The following is a 20752-nucleotide window of genomic DNA, read 5'->3' on the forward strand; positions in this document are numbered from 1 at the left end:
TCGCTTAATGACAGTAATTGGGGACAGCCGGGATGACATTGCTAAGCAGCATGATCACACAATGTTGCACTTTATGACAACATTGATTATGGTGTAAATTCCAGTCCCAATTAATGTCACTAAGCAAGGACTGCCTGTACTGAGTTGGTTTCTAATGTTAAAGAAAGAACAAAGAAAGGAACCAAGTGAACATCAGTTATTAAAATTTCTTTTATGGGTAGAGGTGCTTCAGACATGATATTCCTACCATTACATGGATTTTTAAAAGCTGACAGTTAATTCCCCATCGTGGTTAACAGTTAGCATACCCAGCATGTCATGTGAGTGCAATTGCTACATTTGGTTTTCCCCTTTTTGAAAGGCTAGAATTTAAGTAAAAGCTAGTTTTGAAAATCAGTTGATCTCTCAGGGAGATGGGTGGTTCAGAAATGTGAAAAAACAACTTCAATAAAAATAGAGTTTTGAAGACGAGAGTTATCCTTTGGAGTGCCATTCAAGTGAAAGGCTTTGAATGATTTTACTGATTTCTTAATGTATTTTTATTATGACCATGTCTTGAACAGTAACAGAAAGGTAGGCTACAAGTGCAATTGAAAAAAATATGTTTAAAGCTGGCAACCAGATATGCTTTTACTTTAACACAACCTGTACTCCCAATCAGCTATCTTTCTGAGCTCTTGTTAACACCGCTTTGGTGATACATCATATCTGGGTTTGAGATTCTGAGAGTTTTACCGTGACTGAAAGACATCTATTTCTCAGTTCTACCCCAAGAACACTCCTACTGTGTTGATTAACCATTTGGAATAAACTTTCTATGCTATCTTATGCTGGGGAGCTAAAAGGGAACTTTTAAGTTGTATTTCTTTAATTCTTAACATAGGTTCCCTGAAACGATAGCTCTCTACTACTATATTTAAAATTGTATAAAGCATAGATAAAATTATATCTAAAAACATAGGACAATGATGAAAAAGAATCTGCATATGGTCAGCTACATCACTATGATCACAAATTTTCCAAATGCAAGAGTATGAAACAAGAGAATGAATAGCTCAGGTGTGTTTTATTTCTTTCATTAACAAAAAGGAAGTCAACATGCACAACCTTTCCATAGTGCCACTCAACATATGAAAGAATATATGTTTCCCCACCACCACAAACTAGCCCCAAATTTTAAATATTCTTAGATAATGAACAGTAGTACAAGTCTAAAAGCTTGTTCCTGACCCTTAACAAGGAGCATCATACAAAACAATGGCAAACATTCTTGAAGGATATGAGAAAAACAAACCCTCCTAGGAGCTCTACTAGTTTGGACAGGACACGCTTGATAAAACTGTTGGCTTCAGTTAGAGAAAATTTGAATGTAAAATGATTTAGCATTGCTCAGCTGCATTCTCAGTGCTGTCACGACTCAATCGTGTGTACTGTCATCTGAATCTTGAGTCATTTCTTCCACTATAAGAAATAAAATAGTTTATTTTAAACTAAAATAAGTTTATTTAAAACAACCACAACTGTTTGCCTATGGGTTAAATTAAAATTCTAACTAAATTTCCTCACTTTGGGGTCATGCTAATGAAACATACAGAAGCCATATTCTTTCCTCACTTCTTGCTCAAAATTCTAAAAGGATTTAATTCAATCATGATGACCCTGGAGTGGGTTCTTTACAGCTCATAAAGCACTTCCGGCCATGGTAAACTCTTGTGCCAAGGCCTCCCTGAATCACATGAATGCATTTCAAGCACTTGGCAACCTGTTAACATTTACAACCAGCTGCCAAGTGCCCAGCAAATCATGTTAATTGCCATTGGCAATGTTTTTAGCTGGCTTCCCAGGTTGCAGGTGTAGGAAATGTTGGATTTGAGGTTTGTTTCCCAAGCACACCGAGGGATCTCCCCTCCCCACTGTTCAGTGACAGAAAATCCTTCGGCAAGTTAGAGAAACAGACCTCAAATGTAGGGCAAACACCAGCGGTTTTGTGATCTTTCCCCTTGGTGGAGTGAGGAGAGGGTGTTAGGCCCTCTCCTTTATGGTCTATTAATGACCTCAACTGGGAGAGCTGGGGTTGTGGTTGTTGAGCAAAGCAGGCACACACTGCAGCTCATGTTGAAAGCACTCCTGGAGAACCGACCTGTGGTTTTCAGCAATGGGTGGAGGCAAGTCCAACACTGACAGAGCCTACCTACAGGCCCTCTCCTTGCTTGGCCCAACCTTCCTTCTACAAAGCCTTGGAAGGGGTGTGCAGATTCCAACATGAGCTGCCGAGCATGTCCTACTCCTCCAGGATGCTCTCACCACTCTGTTGGCTAACAAGATGAGGGTGCCACATCTTGTCAGTTGGTCCTGCTGCGTCCTTCAGTTAGTGAGATGGCAGTGAAAGACAGGGCTCCATCAACCATGCCACCTTGCTTCTTCTGCTACCTCCGTCCTGCTGCCTCTTCCCTGGCCAGGCCTGTTCAACACTCCACAGAGAAGGCTCTGCCACCCTGCCGTGTGTATTCAAGGGCTCTACCCTCGCTAGCACCAGGATCCTGGGCCAGCAGTGGGAGGAAGAAGACACCAAAGGATAGCTGGGAGGGCGATGGTAGTACAGGGGAATAGGCAATGGTGTGTAGCATAGTCAAAAGGGAGAGATGGGCGAGACAGTTGGAGGGGAGCTTAAGCACTGGCAATTCATCTAGGGCAGGAGAATATGCTGCATTATTTATAAATGTGGGCAGAGTGCCAAGCAATCAAATTTTGATCACATGACTGCAGGCATACTGCAACAGCCAGAGCTTTGAGGATTGGTCATAAGTTCCATTCATTTATTGATATTATTTCACCCAAAATAGATACAGGATAGTCTTTGACTTACAATTACAATTGGGGCCAGAATTTCATGGCTGTAAATCAAGACATCCATGTGACTAGACCATATGTTACTATTGTTTTACAGCAGTCATTAAGCAAATCACACAATAGTAAGTCTGAATCTATTCTCCTGAATGGCCTTTTTTTTTGCCAGAAACCGATTCCACAACATTGCAAGCAGTCATAAATGTGAACCAGTTGCTAAGCACCCAAATCATTAAACAACCAGGCCTGTCAAGGATTACCTATACTGAATGGTTTAGTTCTTCAAATAGCAAGAGGTTGTATCTGGAATCCACTCAGGAAACTGAGTTGAATGGTAACATCTAGAGAACCAGTCAACAAAGACTGCAAACTTTAATACTCCACAATTTACAACTGTATTTGAGTCTAGCAATTATGGTCATAAACGATGTAAAGTTGGTCATCATGTGACCAACCCCCAAATGACCTTTTTCGTAGTGGTTATTAAACACCACAGGGGAACTGCAAAGAGACATAAAAGCAGGCTGATGCCAAAAATGTGGTTACATGACCATGGGGCCGGGGGGGGAGAGGCACCCATCAGAACTTCAGAAACGAGTCATAAGTAACTTTGTGTGTGTTTGGGGGGGGGGTCTGTTGTAACTTCAAATGGTTGCTAAGCAACTGGTTGCAAATTGAGGACTACCCATATACTTCTTTGCAACTACATTTCAAAATACGAGATCAGTCACACCGGTATTTTTGGCAAACCCATTTACCATTACTGGTTGGAAAACTTATTCACCTAGAAGGAAATCCAATAAGCTTTTAAGGAACCAGAGAAGTCATCAAAAATAATTTCGAGGATATTCAATTAATATAGGATACCAGGAATAGCAGGACTGGTAATAAACAGAGTTCCCTTTTAGTTCTCAGCCTTTTCTTACCCTTGCTTCTTTGAGATTCAGTTGCTGGTAAAAGAGCAGGCTACTTTTTAATAATTTAATTTAATAATTTGATTTCTATACCGCCCTTCTCCCGAAGGACTCAGGGCGGTGAACAGGGCAATACACAATAAAAATCGAATACAAAAATTAAAAAACCATTAAACATCATGCCCATAAAATCAATACATATTAAAGTTAAAACTAGTTTTAAAAACCCAACCCCATCCTGTCAGACCAGGCCAGCTTGTTCGAAAAAGAATGTTTTGAGATCGCGCCGGAAGGAGCGAAGGTCGGGGGCCGTCCGGAGCTCAACCGGTAAGCGGTTCCAGAGGTCTGGCGCGCCCACAGAGAACGCTCTCCCCCTGGGGGCCACCAATTGGCATTCTTTGATCGGAGGCACCCTGAGGAGGCCCTCTCTGTGGGAGCGCACTGGACGGAGGGAAGTTGACGCCGGCCACAGGTGTTGCCGTAGGTAATCCGGACCCATGCCATGAAGGGCTTTGTAAGTCATAACTAACACCTTGAACCTCACCCGGAGAGCAACCGGTAGCCAATGCAGCTCGCGGAGCAAAGGTGTAACATGGGAGTATCGGGAAACTCCCAAGACGACTCACGCGGCTGCATTCTGCACCAGCTGGAGTCTCTGGGTGGACCTCAAGGGCAGCCCCATGTAGAGAGCATTACAGTAGTCTAGACGAGAGGTCACGAGCGCATGAGTGACTGTGCGCAAGGCATCCCGGTCTAGATAGGGCCACAACTGGCGCACCAGCCGAACCTGGGCAAAGGCCCCCCTAGTCACAGCTCCAATATGCTCTTCCAAAGAGAGCTGTGAGTCTAGAAGGACCCCCAAGTTGCGGGCCCTATCTACGGGGGGTAATAGCTCACCCCCCATGGCCAATGATGGAATAATCGGAATTTCCCGGGATGCCGGCACGAACAGCCACTCAGTCTTGTCAGGGTTGAGTCGAAGCCTGTTCCTCCCCATCCAGACCTGGACCGCCTCCACTTTTATTACACAAACTGATACTAAGGATACTATCAGTGAGCCTAGAGAATTCATATAACTACCATGAATAATAGCGTCTCCTTTGTCAGAGTAAACAATCATTATCCCCCAGATGTTTTAAAACTGTAATCTCCACAGTCCTTTGGCTGGGATGGAGAGAACTGACATCTAAATATCTGTCAAAAATCCTTAATTAACAGTCTCTTGAAATCTATAGCCATTCAATTTCTTGATCACTGCTGCATCATAACCATTTTAATGTACATTGCAACAGCATAAATTGGCATCTTTACAAATTTAATCATAATTACATTCCATCAATATGCATACAGCCCTTTATATAATACAGATCCCTGTCCTGAGGATTGAAAATTCAAACATGGGGAAGCAGGAGAGGAAATGGAAACTAATGCAAGCAATGCACAACTTTTAAATTACACACGCATAAGTTCAATTACCTATTAAATAATTTCAGGTACTCTCAACTTTGATACTAGAAAAATACCCTTGGAAGTACCACAAAATGGCTGGGGAACAGGCAATCACAAAACAGAAAAAGCACTGAAATTTGAGTACAAGGTTCAAATGCAAATTTTGAGTTGTCATAGTTGATTTTATGTTTCTCCCTCTCCTCATTGTGACAATTTTCACAATTTGTGCTTCCAATTTCTCATAGTTATAGGAAAACAGCTGATTTCTGCTTGTCATTTTGCAATCAGCACAAAACCTCTTGAGATTGCCAAGAAGCTTTTGTAAGATTGTGCAGTAGCTGTTTCATAGCTAGAAAGGCCATCCTGCAAACATTGCCCTAGGGATCATGCTAGAGTAGGAAAGGCATTTTCTTGTAACCACAGATTGGATTTCTTTCTTTTCAAGAGAAGATATATTAATCTCCCCTAAATGGGAAACAGTCTAATTTAGGTTGAAAGGACATAAACACTAAGGGTTGGTACCGGCTATAGCCCTTAAATCACCATCAATTCTCTGGAAATTTTGGGGTCCAACTATTCTAGGATAGCAAAAGGAATGCTTTAGAACAGCATGTGTCCTGTCAGCATGCATCACTGGCTGCCAACTGCTAGGAAAAAGGAGAAATATTTTGAAAAGGAAGAATTTTAATAATAAATTGTATGCCGCTTTGGGGAGGCAATTTCAAATATACAGAATAGCTGTGGTAGTTTTTTTGGAGGAAAACCAGATCTATTTGCAATATTATAGAGAGAGATGTGGGGCTGAACATTCTTCTTTAGGAAATTGGTAATATTTCTACTCAGCTCAGAACTGCTACAACTTAAAAATGATGTAGAGTATAAACACATCTTATTTCTGCTCTCATAAATTCTGGAAAATTAGAAATGATTTACTTGTGGTTGAGTAAGAAAAATACACTTGAAAAAGAATAATGAGCTATAGATTGAATGAAGTAGTACACATGGAAAAAGGCAGAGTAGTACATATTTAAAATGTATAGCACAAATTCACATTCATCTAAATTTTTAACCTACCTTCCATTGCCAAGATAGTTGCTGGCACAGAATGCAAGATATCTGTTTTATTCTTGGACGTTATCTAAGAGGTTAAAAAGAAAAAGAAAAATAATTTCTAGAAGTATAGCTTACAAAAGAGAACAATACTCAATGAATACCCTATGTTTATTGTTGGGTAGCACACTAAGATTCACTGCTTTTAAACTGTGTTACTTTTACTTTCTCTGTATGTAATATGTCCAAAACACTCAGAATTTTATCTTGTTAGGCTTCTGCTCCAGAACTGAAATATTTCTTAGCATTTCTTAATAGAAAATGGCATGGGGAGGAATAATTACAAAATAAATATTTTTTTTAATCATTAATTTTATTTCAAGAGTATCAGGACTGGGAGGATGTGGTGGCCTAGTGATTAAAATGCTGGGCTGTCAACTGAAAGCCCACAATTTGAGACTCAAGTACCATGTGACGGGGTGAGCTCCCGTTCCTGCCCCCAGCTCTTGCCAACCTAACTGGTCAAAACATGCAAATGCAAGTAGATAAATAGGTATCACTTTGGTGGGAAGATACAATGTTCCGTGTGCCTTGACATATAGTTGGCATATAGTGATGCTGACCACATGACCATGGAAGTGTTTTTGGACAATGCTGGGTCCCTTGGTAAAAAGCGGAGATGAGCACTGCCCATTAGAGTCAGATACGGCTAGACAGCAAAACCTTTACATTTACTTTACCAGGACTGGAATGCACCACAAAAAATGGAACCGTTTAATTCTTTGCTTCATCAGGAATGCAGTTGAGAGAAATTTACAGTAGGTTTTATTTCCCTGCATAACACGGTCACAATGTTAAGCTATATACTTGTCTGTGCATGCACTGCTTAAAGACATAACAATAAAAGCCTTGATGAAACCACTTTTTTGGTGGAAAGAAACTATCAGGACCTACCAGAATTCTTGTTAGAAACACAATACGTTTGATTAAGGAAGCTTTACTTTTAAAAATACACTTGGTAGCCTGGCTACCAATATCAGAATCTGTGTCAGACTTTATTACTTAAAAAATATGAGGGTGGTGAATTGATGAAGCAGAGCAAGCATAAGTACAAGGACGTGTTCTTACATAAATTAAGGTAACTTCTGCATAGGATTCGCTCATTTTTTTAAAATTTCTTTATAGGAGCCATTGTAATTTTTTGTTCTGCTAATTAAGCTTATTCTTAAAAACACTTTGCATGGAAAGTTTTAAAAACAATTTTCATGGCCAATAAGAGGAATCTATCTGTCTGTCTGTCTATCCTATCTACTGTATCTATCATTATTTATCATTATCTTATCACCTGTATTACACATATACATATTTAACAACAGGAAAGGATATTTTTAGCTCAGGGCTCAACTGAGACATGTCTAAGAATTTCTTTGGCTTAGTCATACACATATCACAATTCTTAAATAATGGGCAACAAATGGGCTAAGTGTTACTTGTATATCTTTCAGCCAATACACTAGGAGTAGTTGCACACTGACCATAGGATAGAAATCAGTTTTATCTCCAGGGAGAGACCTCTATGATTTCAAAATATCAACAATAGTTTGCTATGCTGACTGTTGAGATTTTGTCAATGCTGCAAACATTGACATGATTTTGCACTGACAATATAGACAGCCTGTTATTTTAATTGCTTCATTTGGGAGGGAAGAATCACCTGGAAGTTGTGATAAGATTGCAAAAACCTGTGTACAGAATGGGAAATGAAACCTCATATGTAAAACTAATTGGATAATGTGATTTATGACATGTAGATAAAGGTGGGGATTGTGTGTATGTTACGATGGGTTTGTGAGGAGGAGATTTCAGATTCTGGCATCCCTCCATGAGTGCTGATGTTTCATTTTGTTACTAAGACATTTTAGATAAATAATATGCCTGCAATTTGTTTGATTTGTTTCATTCATCGGAACCATGACATCATGCCAGAATCTCTTTTCTTTCAAAGGGGGGTCCTGAACCCCCACCGCTGTCTCCAGTAAGAGAGATAAGCTGGCAAAGATTCAGTTAAGAATCCTCAAGATGGAAAATGAAAGCCTGGTTGCTGGTGAAACTTCTGAAGAGAAATTAATAAATAGTTTTCTGTGGGAAGGTGAATTTGGACCGATCTTCAAACTTCAGCAGATAACTGAGCTTAACTCGTTGTCAAGCTGGAACCACTCCAGTAGAAAATACAGAGGCCAGATTGTGCAGCAAGAGGCTCCAGAAGCAGAATGGAGAGGAGATGTCAAATCATCAGCCATTGAGAATCTGGGAAAGTGGGAAATCCTGTCTGCAGATCAGACTGCCTGCCAGACCCAGAAGTCCCCTGCCAAGCCTTCCAGACCCATAGAGACAGAGGACCCCAGCCTGGGGCCTCTGCAGCAATGGGAGGTTGGGAAGCCCCCACAAGTGAAAGGCCAACAACCTCTGAGCTTGCCCCAGCTAATAGAAGCCTTGCAACAGCTGGGGGTGGTGCAGAAGCCTGCAGATTAGGAGCTGGTGGGAGGACAACAGCAAGGGTGGCAGCAGCAGGACCCAAACATGCAACCCCTGAACGTACAGCAGGACCACTGGGGCCAGCAGCAGTGGGGGCCCTGGCAGCCATTAAATCAGCAACCAGAGTGGGGCCAGCAGTGACTGGAGACACAACAACAGCAATGGGGGCCCCAGCAACCATTTAACCAACAACCAGGGTGGGGCCAGCAGCAATGGGGACCCCAGCAACCAATGATGAACCCACCCTTCAGAGCAACCTTCAATGGGGACCCAGAGAAACTGATTTTCTTCCTCAATCATGTATGCTCTTATTTGAATAGCTAGGCCCAGGTGCTATGGTCGATGTGACTGCGTCCAGCCTAGAGGGAGAAGCATCTGAATGGTTGAACAATTTATATAATGAGCAAGCCCCTGAGTTGGAGGACCCCCTCCTTTTCCTCCTAGGGCTGAGGGAAAGATTTGAGGACCCATCCATCGCCCTTAAAGTGGAAGAGCAAATTCACAAGATAAAACAAGCTGGCTGGCCTGCGCTGAAGTACGTGGAGTTTTGAAAGCTGGCCAGTCGGATAGACAGATGGCCTGAGCAATCCATAATTCATCTTTTTAGAGAAGGGTTAGATGACTACCTTTTGCTGGCATGTATCTACCGAGCTGTGCCTGACCAACTGCATGAATGGTACCAGGCAGCAGTGAAATTAGATGTTCAGCTCGCCCGCTATAAGAAGCCTCTCCTACCTGAACCCGAGCCAAGGTCAGAACAACCTGAATGGCACTCACCCCCACAAAGATCTCCAACTACTGTGAGGGCTGAAAGACCCAAGTCACCTGTAGACCCGGCAATTAAGTGTTTCCAATGCAGACAGAAGGGACATTGAGTAGTGAAAAGCCTAGTCCCCTTCCCCCAACAGAAGAACAGACCAGGACCAGCAGTGAGAAAGAAACCTGCACAGCGGCTAAAGGGAGAGAAATCCAACTGGATGACACATGAACCTGTTGTCCAGGTCACATCCCACACACAGGAGGACGTCAGAACTCAGACTGGATCCACCCCAGTTCTACCCTCTTTCGACAGCAACGACAAAGGGGAGAACGACCCTTTTTATTGCCTGCTAAGCTCATAATCCCTAAGTCAGGAGCACAAGTAGACCTGAGCTAGTCGATACTGGCTACTCCCGATGCATCATTAGCCTGTCATGTGCCTTGAGACTGGGCATACAGGCCAAGCCGCTCTCCAAACCTGTGAGGTTCAAGCAAGACAATGACTCCCTAATGGGAGGGACTTTAGTCACGCAATTAACGGAGCCCTTACACCTGGAAATAGGCGAACACTGAGAGTTTGCTTCCTGGTAGCTCCAAAGATGTCTGAGACTGTGATCCTAGGACTAGCCTGGCTAGACAAATGGAAGCCATTTATCTGGTGGGAAAAAGGAATGAGAACTGTGAGATTACCCATAGGGCCCGATCCCTCCATTGATTCAACAGATGTTACAGGAGATTTTAGCCCATCCAATGAGCAAGGGCACATGGCTGCCTTACGACCACCTGGCAAGCCGCTCATCCCCAGCGAGTACCAGGATCTAGCAGAGGCGTTCAGTGAAAAAGAATGCGATACCTTGCCTCCTCACCGTCCCAATGATTGTTCCATCAAACTGTTACCAGGGGCCAAACTCCCCCGACCAAGAATGTACGCTATGTCCCCCCTTGAAATGGAGGAGATGCATCGGTATGTGGATACAAACCTAGCGAGGGGATTCATTGAATGGGCCCAAGTCTACTCTGGGAGCCCCCGTGTTGTTCAAAGAGAAAAAAGATGGGTCTCTTCATCTCTGCATTGACTATAAAGGTCTGAACGCGGTGAGTGTAGAAAATAAATACCCTCTCCCCCTCCTGAAAGACTAACCCACCCACCTGGTGAAGGGGAGCATCTTCACCAAGTTAGACCTGAGAAAAACATATTACCGGGTAAGAATAAAGGAGGGGGATGAGTGGAAAACGGCCTTCAACTGCCCCTTGGGAAGCTACCAATTCATGCCATTTGGACTGCAGGGGGCCCCAGCCGTCTTTATGCAGTTGATTAATGAGGTCCTACATGAACATTTATACAAAGGGGTTCTGGTGTATCTTGATGACGTTCTGATATATAGTACGAATATGACTGATCACATAAGACTGGTCAGAGAAGTGTTAAAGAAACTATTGAATGCCAAACTTTATGTCAAATTGTCGCAATGTGAATTTCACCAAATCCAATTAGATTATCTCGGCTATAGAATTTCTGACAAGGGCATCGAAATGGACTCAGCCAAAGTGAAAACTATAATTGAATGGCAGCCCCCAAAGATTCACAAACAGCTCCAAAGCTTCCTAACAATGGTTAGCAAAAACATTGTTGGCATTCATTAATTTATACCAATTTTGGTGAATTTTGTTTATATTTCTTGCCACTAACTTTGTTTATTTAAGTGGTACTGAATTACCTACTAACTTTAAATCCTGTATGAAACCTGTTCCTCACTAATTCACTAAGTGGAAGAAAAATTATTCACAACAAGTCAGAGAAAAATAGTCAGCAAATGTCCATAACACAATTGCTTTTTTACTATTTTGGAAAATATACCTGAGTAAAATCTGAATCCAATTCAGGAATCCCATTCCAAACATGTATAGGATTGACTATCTCTTCATTTCCATTTGAAAGATTCAAAACCTTAATTTATAAATAACATAAGAGTTAGGTATTAATACCTACAGAAAATTAGAAGACATCGATTCATTTAATAGAAGCACAATTAAAGTAACATGAACTAGCACAATTAATATTTTTAGAACTCCTTACCTTTGTACCTTCAGCAGATATGTCTAAAATCTCAGCCTTGTACCACTGAGTACCTGACTGTACCACACATTGGGAACCAATATCAAATCCCATTAAATTGCAAATGTTTTCTTTTTTTTCTGCAAGAAATAATACATTGTTTATTTATATTATTATTCATTCTATACATTATAGATGGGGTAAAAGAATTTGCAGCTCTTTAGATTCGCAATCTCAATTAATACAAGTAGTCCTTGACTTACAACCATTCATTTAGCAACTGTTCCAAGTTACAATGGCACTGAAAAAAGTGAGTTACAACTGTTGTAGCATCCACACAGTCACTTGATGAAAAATCGGGCATGTGGCAACTGGCATATAGTTATGACAATTGCAGCATCCCAGAGTCATGTGATCCCCATCAAGTTCCCAGTTGCCTTCCAACAAAGTCAATGGGAGAAACCAGATTTGCTTAACAATTGTGAGATTTACTTAACTGCAGTGATTTGCTTAACAACAATGGCAAAAAAAGATTATAAAATCAGGTGCAACTCACTTAACAATTGCCTTGCTTAGCAACAGAAATTTGGGTCCCAATTGATTTTATTTAATCTGGTATGTTATTTGTGATGACACTAAGAAAAGCCACATGCTTTTAGCCATTTTATTACATGTTTGAAAAATACCTATAATTTTCAGTTAGAATACAGTATTCCACAAAAATCAAACAGCTGATAATACAATATCTTTTAAATTCAATTGTAGTATTAGCCATTTTGGTTCCAGACTCAAATTTCAAGAAAATTTACACTATTTTGAGCTGCGAAACAAATTGGGAGCTAGTATCAATGGCTAAAATTCAGTTCTTCAAATGGAGTGATTTTGTTATGAATTCCACTTTTATAAGTGGTAATATGCAGAAATATATAGATCATCTTTACCATAAAGGTAAAGGTAAAGGTTCCCCCGCACATGCATGCTAGTCGTTTCCAACTCTAGGGGCCGGTGCTCATCTCCGTTTCAAAGCCAAAGAGCCAGCGTTTGTCCAAGGACGTCTCCGTGGTCATGTGGCCGGCATGACTAGACGCCAAAGGCGCACGGAACGCTGTTACCTTCCCACCGTAGTGGTCCCTATTTTTCTACTTGCATTTTTATGTGCTTTCGAACTGCTAGGTTGGCAGAAGCTGGGACGAGTAACAGGCGCTCACTCTGTTACGCGGCACTCGGGATTCGACCATAATAACATCTAAAAAGCAGAGCTCTCTGCTTTCCAACAGCCATCTAGTTACTATTATGCTACAGTATTTTTTTTCAAAATCTGTACACTATCTTTCTGCCCAAGTCACATAACAGAGTTAAAAATAGAACATACAATATAATTTAACAATAGTTTTTTTTAAAAAAAAATCCTAAATATTATCATCAATGCCTCTTGGATGAAATACATTCAGTCCTAAAATGAATGTCTGGGAACCTAACAACAACAGCAGTCTGTAACTTGGGACCAATATAAGTTCTTCCTTCATGATTGACAGACCTCTGAATATGTATTTTTAAAAGTTCTCTTGCCTATCTTAATGACTGGATAGGCTTATAGCGAAATAGAAATGGCTATGTCATAACATAAATTTAGGATTTCTGTTTAAAATTTTAAATTATTGAAAAAGCAAGCAGCAATCATTGCAGTTTTTTAAATGTAGAATCCCAATACGATATATATATATATATATATAAAATATATGCTGCAATTGTCTGCTTTAACTGTGCAACTGTCTGATTTAACAATTGGTCTCATTTCCAGGTCTTACTAGTTTAGGAATGGGTATAGTTTTCACCCTAGACGTAATTGTGAAAACATACAGGATCTCTTCTAGAATCTATGCCACATGATGGAACTCATTGTGACAAGCCTTTCTCCTTTTTGGACTCAGATAGGAGACGGGAAAATAGGGAGCCTACAAAGATACCATGACTGGTGGTACTGAAGTCACTGAAACATGTAAGGGAATTATTAGGGCCACACTCCCAGCCATTTCATTCACAAAGGCAAAGTAAATTCAGTCACGTATCTCCCAGATGAAATGGATCTAGTTAATCATTTTCCAGCTGGATCTGGAAACTACACATTCTCAAATGAGATCTACGCTTTATATTGGGAAGATTATATGGTCTATACTAAATCTTGAAAAATAATTGTAAAACCCTCTGCAAGAAATTAAGTTGCCATATTTTTTTCCACTTACTTTGCCTATCTGAATTTGCCAACTGAACAAGACACAAATCTCAAATCAACTTTGTCACTTAAGGTTCTACATTAATGCCTTACCTGCATCATGTATTAAGGCTTCATCCACTTCACTTAGCTGTATATTTGTTAAATAATCCTTTTCAACACAAATATTGTCTTTAATTCCATGAATGCTCATCTCCATTTCTCCATAGTTCTTTCTTAATGCAGTTTGCCCTTCAGTAAAATTGGGATTTTTATCACTTTTTTCCACTTTACACTCTTCAACAAGGCCTTCAACAGAACAGAAATCTTGTGGCTTAACTTTAATTTCTGAAAATGACTTGATTTTATTATCTGCTGGAACAGACAAAGCAGGGTATTGCAAATATAGTGTATTATTGCTGGCTTTCTCAGTCAATAAAGGAAATACTTCAGGTGCCAACACTTCTAATATTAAATTTTCATTTTCATTCATTAGTGAAGTATTCTCTTCTACTTTGCATGCTGACTGTCCTTCCACATGTTGTGGTTCAAGTAAATGTAATTCTGACTTTTTTTGTGGCTCATCGCAGTAAGCTTTTATTTCTATTGTCTCTGGTTGTAGCACGTCTTCCAACTTCTCAATTTCTGGCATGTTTTTTGCATTATTTAATTGGGGAAGGACTTGTAAAGGCACAAAGTCCGGCAGCCTCTTTGTATCATCCAAAGGCAACTGAATTTCAGGAGAATCTAGCATTAATATTTCTTTGTCTTCTGCTCCTCCCTGAGATTCAAGTGCATCATATTCAATTTTACAAGTAGAAAGCTGTATTTCAGAAAGACCTGTAGAATCTATTATGTTTTTTCTGTTTCCAGATGCAGAATAGTTTGTTTCATTATTAAATACATCAAATGTGGTCTGTTGGTTTCCTGTATAAAATATTTCATGTGTGATAAAGTTGATTTGAGTTTTGAGTGGCTGGGCAGACGTTTCTGATAAAATCCCATCTTCAACATCAAAACACTTATTTACTGACTGTAATAGATTTGGACAACAGAATACATCTTTCAAACTATTATTTGTGGGGGGGGTTGTACAAACAGAAGTTTCAGTTTCAAATGGCACAGATTTTGAGTTCTCTTCTTCTGGATTTCTAATCTGCTCTTCAGTGTTGTAATTATTTGCTATACTGGAATCACCGCTTTCAGCACGAGGCTTCCAAAAGTGTTTCATTTGTTCATTGATGCTTATCTTTTGACATTCCAATTTAACTACAAACAAGGGAATTTCAAAAGAACCATGGTTCAGTTTGTCCATAACTGTAATTTCTAATGGAAGATCAGCTATCATATCATGGAAAATTTCACTTATTCCTTCAGCCCATGAACCTTTTTCAGAATTAAAGCCAAAGAGACAACACAAAAATGCTTGTGGCGGAATTAACAACAGTCCATCAGGAATTTGTCTGATCACTTCTATACTGACAAGTTTCTCAGTTCCATAATCAACATTGATTACTGTCAAGGAACTTCCTTCTATATGAGTAACAACTGCTCGGTGAAATATATTATTTTCACTAGACTTTGCTAGACAAGGACTGCCATTTTTAAGCTCATTAACGTGGATTTTTGCAAGTTCTCCAGCTTCCTGAAGTTTTATTTCAATTGAACTAATATCATTTTCAGTGAACTGACACCAGAAATATCCTGGATTCTTTGGAATAAATGAAAAGGCTTTTATAGTTTCACCTATTTTAGGTATCTTCCAGAGAAATGATTTGCTAACTGAAACTCTACTCTGCTTATCAGAAAGAATATCTTCACATAAGCTTACTTTGCTAGTCTTGTCAAATTCTTGGTCAGATGTCTCTATTAGGTCATGTTTTTTATATTCAAGGCAACTATTAATCATATCAACCATTATATCACCTTTTTCATCACTGAGTATTATTTCCCATTTCCCATTTACTTTCTCAACAAATTGACTATTCATCTTAACCTCACTTGTCTTTTGGGAGAAATACAGCACTGCTTTATGTGTCCATTCTGGAATCACTGACATCTTAATACTACCCAGGCTACAATGGATGCTCATCACAGGGAAAGATAAACAGTCTTCAGCAAGTTTGCATGTTTTATGAATGCTAACTACTGCAGTATTGCCATAATCAATATATTGTACCTCTACCAATTCACTAGTGGATTCTTTAATAATTACAGCTCGATACCATAAGCCGTCTTCTGAATAAATTGCACATATTAAATCTCCTACATTAAGCTGTTGCCCCACTAAGCTTGAAACTGTTTTAGAGTTGTTTATTTTCTCTGAAATACTATCAAGGATAGGCTCATCTTCTACTAACTGTACATAAAAATCAGAAAGATTATTTATGTGAGAAACATACACTAAAGATTTAAGACCAGGATTTATGTTTTTTTGAGGTAGTTCATGTATATTTTCAAGTGAAGAATATGTTACAGATTTGGATTTATTTTTAATATCACCTCTCTCCCCTTCCTTATGAAGGGCTGCACATTTCATGTCCTTCCAATCTGCCATATAATTGCCTTTGCTAGAGCCTTCTGTGAATCCTAGGGATTTTCTTGCTACCTCTGTTTTAGTTTTCTGCTGCAATTGGCATGTTTCTTCAAAAACAGCACTAGATTTAGTATTGCCCTCAAGAACAGGTTTGACAAAGTCTACCAAAGTTAGCCCCCTTTCACTGTTTTCTTCCCTGTTAAGTAAGTATTTGGAAGACAAAGTGCTGTTTGCTGTGTTTTCAGTAATCTCTTTCTTTTTGGTAATCTCTTTGCTGGCCTGCAAACCTAAGCTTTGTTTCAATCTTGCATTGATCTGTATTTTACCATCATACAGTTCAATTATCAATGTTCCATCAGGATCTTTTGCTACAATCAAAGCTTTTAAGGGCTTATCTAACACTGCCTTTTCAAACCACTCAATAGCATCTTTTGGTGGGTCAACAATATCAGATAGAGAACATTTTATAGCCTGCATAGGCAAAAACATTAACTCGTAAGCATTGTTTGGTACTGCAATCAGCTCTTCATTTTTCAACAGTTGTGTATTCCCAAAATCTACAAAAAAAACTTCTTTGGTATCATTTTCTGAAGTTACTACTGCTCTATACCAGCAGTCATCAGTATACTTTGCAAGATACAAATTTCTAGAGGTGGGTGAAGTTTGCAAATTGTACGTTTTGCTTACTTTACTAATATTACTAGTTAACTTTTCAAGAGCATCTGCATTCCTAGCAAGTTGGCAGAAAAAGAAACATGGACTATTAACATGTGTGACATAAACAATCTCTTCATTTCCTCTTTTGATATTGTGGGTTGAGTAATAGTATGATAGAAGTTGAACAGATGATACCAAGGGTTTCCCTCTCTGTACAAATGTGGCTAGACCTTTTCTCATTAAAAAATTGCAAGCACTTTCAAAAGGAGTAATTAGGTCAACAATATTAAAAAGTTCTGTACCATTTAATGCTGCTAAAGCAAATATAGTACACTTCAATGCCACTTTAGATCCTGAATTCACAAATTCAAGAAAAGTTTCAATGCCTTTTTTATCCCAAACAAAAGGATTTGTGTTTTTTGGCTGAATTAAATTGTAAAGGCTACATCTAAAAGCTTGAGCTTTGAGCTTCAGAAACTCTGCTTTAGTTTCACGAATATTTTTCAGTGAAACATGCTTTTTATTTCCATAATCAACATAAGCGACTTCAACCTCTTCTGTGTAACGAACCTTATTAATGATAACAGCTCTGTACCATTTGTTATCCTCAGAACACTTAGCCAAACATACAGAATTTGGCCATTCATGAAGCTCTGCTGCATGTATACAATAATCCTGGATTTTAGCCATAAGTATATTCAGTTCATGGGAATTCTTAAATAATCGACACCAAAAATGACTAGGATTTTCTACGTGTGTTACAATCACATCAACTGTACTTCCAAATTCAAGCTGTTTTCCACCTGCCTTTATTTCTGAGTAGTTCTGCATCTCGCACGATGAATTATCATTGCCACTCAGAGCTGATGAAGAATAAAAAGCTCCCTCACTGGAGGGGTGTTCATTTATCAAAATTTCGGCTGTAGAAGAAACTGAAGAATCAAGTTGTGGATGTTCTACTTCATCTGTCGTTATTTTTTTCACAGGTCTTAGCCTCACTGGTTTACTTTCAGGGTCCCCTGGCAATACCTTGTCTGATATTCTCTGGAGAGTTTCTAGTACTTCATGATGCTTTGTGTACTTTCTCTGGGACATGATTTTACCCAAATTTTTTTCTCCCACTAGAGAATTATCAAAAAGTTCAACTATGTAAACATCTCCTTGCATGCCTAGAACTTTGATCATCAATTCCTTGTTTAGCACAGATCTCCTAAAATAATCAACAGCTTCTGGGTTCCATGACTGACCTGGGAAAGGATTATCCAGTGCACACCGGACTGCCACAGCAGGAAGTTCTTTGAATTGGGGAAGCAACTTCTTCACCTTATACAAGTCAACTACTTCAGTGTTTCCCCAATCCACCAAATACACCACAATTCCTTTTCCTTGAACTTTAGTAACAAGGGCACGATGATAAGAGTTTTCCTTCAACATGACACAGCAGAGGGATCCTACCTTGGGCTCAGGTAGAATACCCTCTAGTTTCTTACTCCGAGAATAAAAGTCCCTTAAATTCCGCCTTAGGTGACAAAGTGGCTGTTTAAGTTCCTGCAACTGCACCCAGAATTCTGAAGGGCCCTGAAGAAATGACATCTGAACATTATGGTACTCGCCTGCCTTCAGACGCACAACAAAAAATGGGGTAGCAGCAATAGCAGGCAATGAATCTGACAAAGAAGCAAATTCCTTTTGGACGAAGACACCCAAGCTTTCTGATTCAGTAATTAAACCAGAGGTGGATTCTTGATTACTCTGCAGGAGATTTTGAGCCAGGCAATGTGCCTGCACCCCATATAGGCAGTTAAGGTTGAGACCATCTTCCCCATATAAGGTAATGTAATAGATATGCTCAAAGGGACAGTAAGCTTCGATGTGGGCTTGAATTACCTTGCCCAAGAGCAATGTTTTAAGCTGATTAATTTGTGAATGGGTCCAGCCACAACCTCCATCGGTAATACCTTGCAGTGAGCAAGGGTAGGTTACTACTGGCATGCGTAAATATTCAGCAGGTAAGTTGCGCAGATGTCTCTTTGTCACAAACTCTTTCCTGCCATAATCCACACAAATCACTTGAGCCACTGCCTCTGGTTGATCCTCTTGATCATCTGCCGGGTACATTTCTAATAACAAAGCTCGATACCAGGATCCATCTATGCCCTGGGCCGCACAAGGAAAACCTGGGGTGGGTAAAGCCTCTTCTACAAATTTTCCCTTTGATAACCCAAAAGCTTGGTACATAGCATCTGAAAGTAGTTGGATTTCTTTAGAAAGACTACGCAGCTGGCAATATATCCTATGTGGATCAGAGATATGAGTCACCACCACAGACGCAGTCACATTCAACTCCAATTGAGGATAGAAGAAATCCATTGTGACTTGACCCTGCTTGGACGGGGCAGAAGAAGTAAGGACTGGAGCCTGGGACAAAGGGGAAGTTGGCTCCAAGGGGACAGAAGCAATCTCAGGAACTTCCAAGGTGGCACTCAGTAGAGTGCCAAAAGCCGTAGAGGTAAGACTGGCAAGCCCAAGATGGCGCATCTGTGTCAGCAGCCAGGGCACTTCTAGCACCACCAGGCATTGCGAGCTCAGCACTTTTCGAATGACGCCAGACACCTCTTTGCCATGTAGGAAATCCAAAAAGTCGACTGCCTCGGCCGGCCATCGTAAGTTCAGCATCTGGGATCCTAGCGGGGTGAAGCTCTTTGGGGCCCTAACAGTGGCGGCTAAGGATGCCCCCATCTCGCCCGGAGGGAGCAAGTCTGCAACGACGCATCCCACGGCTTCAGACGGCAAGTGGAAGAGTTCGCTGCGGCCCCGCGCCAAATAGTAGGAAGTGGCGCTCACCGTGCGGCCTTCGTCCAGTAAAAAGACGCGGTAGTTTTGCCCCGGCTTGGCCCGGCAGCTCACGATACGGCAGCGGTGCCAGCGCCCGCCCAGCTCCACCAGACACAGGTCACCCAGAGCCAGGGCTTGGCCGTCGCCGTCGCCCTGGCCCCCGGGATCCCCAGGAGCGCTGGCCAAGCGGGGTCCCACTTTGATCTGGATGTCCTTCATCAGCCGCACGTATTCCTCTCTGCGTTCGCCGGGCGACCCCCAGAGCCTCACCAGCGGCACCTTAGGGCGGACTTCGACGAAGGAGACGCGAAAGGTAATGGAGCCGCCCGGGCTGAGCAGCGGAGAACACATGGCTGGCCCGCGTTTAAAGCGCCCAGGAAATGCCGCGCGGCGGCCGACGGCCGAGTTACATAGAAGCGTGTGACTCCGCCCACCCGCCTGGCTGGACGGCTTAAGGGCTCGGAAGCAGCTGCGGCTCGCGAGGTAAGCAACGGCGTTAGCGTGGCGCGAGTTGACTAGACTACGGTAGAAGACCAACTTTTTCAGAGGCGCCACGCGGCCGGGATCACATGCGGACTGCCGCCCGTTGCGCAGGCGCAGATGCCTTTTCTGGCGCACCTTGATTCAAATGGCCCCCGGTGCAGATATATATATTTTTTTTGTGGGAGAAGGTGGCAGAAAACCGAGTTTCGCTTTTATGGTTCTTTAACCGTTGAAAGCAGCGGCGGTCTTTACCAGGATTATATAAAAGAGACTAAAAGGCAGACTTTTCCCCCCCAGTGTGATCAGGGTTGGTGGAACTCGCTCGTGGCCGCCAAAGGAAGATGAGTCTCATACTGAAACCACGAGCGTGAATAATAAACAGCCCATCAAATCAGTGTCAAAGCAAATCTTGAAAAATA

The 20752-nt window shown here is 41.0% G+C and overlaps 1 protein-coding gene across 1 annotated transcript; it reads right to left on the minus strand.

Annotated features, from left to right (window-relative positions):
• Positions 1-1122: 1122 nt before the first annotated feature.
• Positions 1123-20201, minus strand: TDRD6 (tudor domain containing 6; the record flags this gene model as incomplete). Its single annotated transcript, XM_081334532.1, has 5 exons — positions 1123-1461; positions 6285-6348; positions 11413-11502; positions 11632-11750; positions 13937-20201. 5 exons carry the CDS (start codon positions 20199-20201, stop codon positions 1418-1420), a joined length of 6582 nt encoding a protein of 2193 aa, XP_081190658.1. The 3' UTR covers positions 1123-1417.
• Positions 20202-20752: the final 551 nt, after the last annotated feature.

The sequence above is a fragment of the Vipera berus genome (assembly GCF_964194415.1).
Source record: "Vipera berus genome assembly, chromosome: 1".
Taxonomy (NCBI): Eukaryota; Metazoa; Chordata; class Lepidosauria; order Squamata; family Viperidae; genus Vipera; species Vipera berus.